Source organism: Haplochromis burtoni, unplaced genomic scaffold, assembly GCF_018398535.1.
Source record: "Haplochromis burtoni strain Fernald_Lab_line unplaced genomic scaffold, NCSU_Asbu1 Contig_373, whole genome shotgun sequence".
Classification (NCBI taxonomy): Eukaryota; Metazoa; Chordata; class Actinopteri; order Cichliformes; family Cichlidae; genus Haplochromis; species Haplochromis burtoni.
Window position 1 is genome coordinate 314,245 of NW_024582734.1, and position 1,988 is coordinate 316,232.

General features: G+C 40.3%; 1 protein-coding gene across 1 annotated transcript in view; it reads right to left on the minus strand.

The window, feature by feature from the left end:
* Window positions 1–340, minus strand: part of sts (steroid sulfatase (microsomal), isozyme S) — a gene marked incomplete at its 5' end in the record, with an annotated part of 65,059 nt that extends 64,719 nt beyond the window's left edge. The window contains 1 exon segment of the mRNA XM_042228989.1: window positions 168–340. Coding sequence (XP_042084923.1) covers window positions 168–322 — 155 coding nt within the window.
* Window positions 341–1,988: the final 1,648 nt, after the last annotated feature.

The following is a 1,988-nucleotide window of genomic DNA, read 5'->3' on the forward strand; positions in this document are numbered from 1 at the left end:
TATTCACTCCAGTATGGGAACAAAACGGCCTACAATAACAGGAGGTCAAATGAAAGAGTTCTGGGAGTAGCCGCTTCCCCCCATTTCTGCCAATCACGTCTCTAAGAACCAGTAGCCAAATTACACTTAAGCTTCACCAGCGTCAGTGAGAAGCAACATGTTCTTACCTCAGTGAGTTATTGCCATAACAGCCGAGGTCTCCAATTCCCAGGTCATCCACCATTATCAGGACAAAATTAGGCCTGTTGGTCTCCTGCAGAGAAGCACTGTTCACCTCTAAGAGCAGCAGCAACAGAGAGGACAGTGGCCACGTGGACTTCATGCTGTCAGAACAGAAACACTGGAAGAAAAATCAAACCACATGTAATTGTAGTGTAAAGATACACTGACAGGTACCTGTATTACAGCCAGTAGTATTCTGGAGTTTCCCACCAATGACTCTGAAGCCTCCGTCAGTCGCTGTCAGTTACCGATGAATATAATTTAACTGACCATAGTTGACCATAGCTTTGACGCTACAGTAACATTTTCACAAGCATTTCACAAACCTGGTGAAGTCATTAACCAAGGACTGTACTCGTGTCTTCTTCTAGTTCTTTTAATCATGAATAATACAAACTGGTTATGATTCCAGCACACGGTCGAGTGTAAGGTTGACAATGAAGACTGTTACAGGCAGCATTAGCAACACGTTCTCACTCCCAGCTGAGAAAAAGCTACTAACTCCTTTTACTGCTTTACATTATATTTTTATTACTTTTTTACATTTACACGCTTAGTCCCTTAATTTTAGAAACACGGGAAACTTGAACTGTCTGGATCAGTGCTTAGAAACCATGGTGGAAATGGTGTCCCCACACTTAAAGCAGGTAACAAAATCAGTAATGAGCAGTCAGACTCCAAGACTGCGGCCACTGTTCCTACTGTGGTGACGGCTGTGAAGAGTAAGATGAACATTCCTAACACCAGGGGCGGAGCGTGGGGGTGGCTTACTGGGCTTAAGCCCGGGTTGTTTTGTCAGAAGCCCGGGGTCTTTTTGAGTGTAATTTTTTCATAGTTAGATGCCTGGCTGACAACTGTATAAAACAAAAACTACACACAATATTCGAAGCACATAGTGCACACTGTGGGAATTTACAACTGTGCATAAATCCCCCCTAATATTGGTATGATCCGAGCTCAGACACTAAGCGAGTGCGCTGTTGGAGAAACGCAGCCAGGCAGACAGAGGAGAGCTGCAGTTTGACCAGGTACCAAAGCAAATCATTCGTACCATACAAATAATGTAAATATGACGGTGAATCACGAAAGATTGATATCAAACTGATCACTTGACCCATTTTACGTTACTCGCTCTTCAAGTGAATCAACAAATGGCGAAATGAAAAGCCGAACAACAACAATGCTGTTTCTTTAGAGAGTCTTAGCTTACGTGTGTGTTTATTTCATATTTTCAGTCGTTACCCTCCACGGCTAAATAAACCGGTTTCAGTAATGCACTGATATACAAGAATGGACATAAGGAGCTTCTTTCAAAGAAAAAACTCAGGTAGTATTTTATATATTATGCTTTGTATGTTGTTCAGTATATTTCTATGCAAAACAAGAGGAGTTTCAATACACAGCAGGATATTCACATTTGTAACCAGATATTTACATACACTTCAGGGAGAAAACCTAAAACATTTTTACTGTACAACATCAATTTAGAGTAAACTTTTTGTTTTAGATAAATATTGAAATATATTTTGAATTAGTTAAATGTCAGAATAAAGAGACAGAGCTTCTATTTTTATCACTTTGATCAAATGTAGGAGTACATATACACTAAGTTTATTGTTAATTAATAAGAAACTCCAGACGATTCCATTCTGAGCTGCAGAAGCTTCTGATTGGTTAGTAGAGTCCATGTGAGTAAATTGGTGGCACAGCTGTGGATGCATATAAGGCAAAACACAGAGCCTGTTTCTGTGACATGGGAACATCAA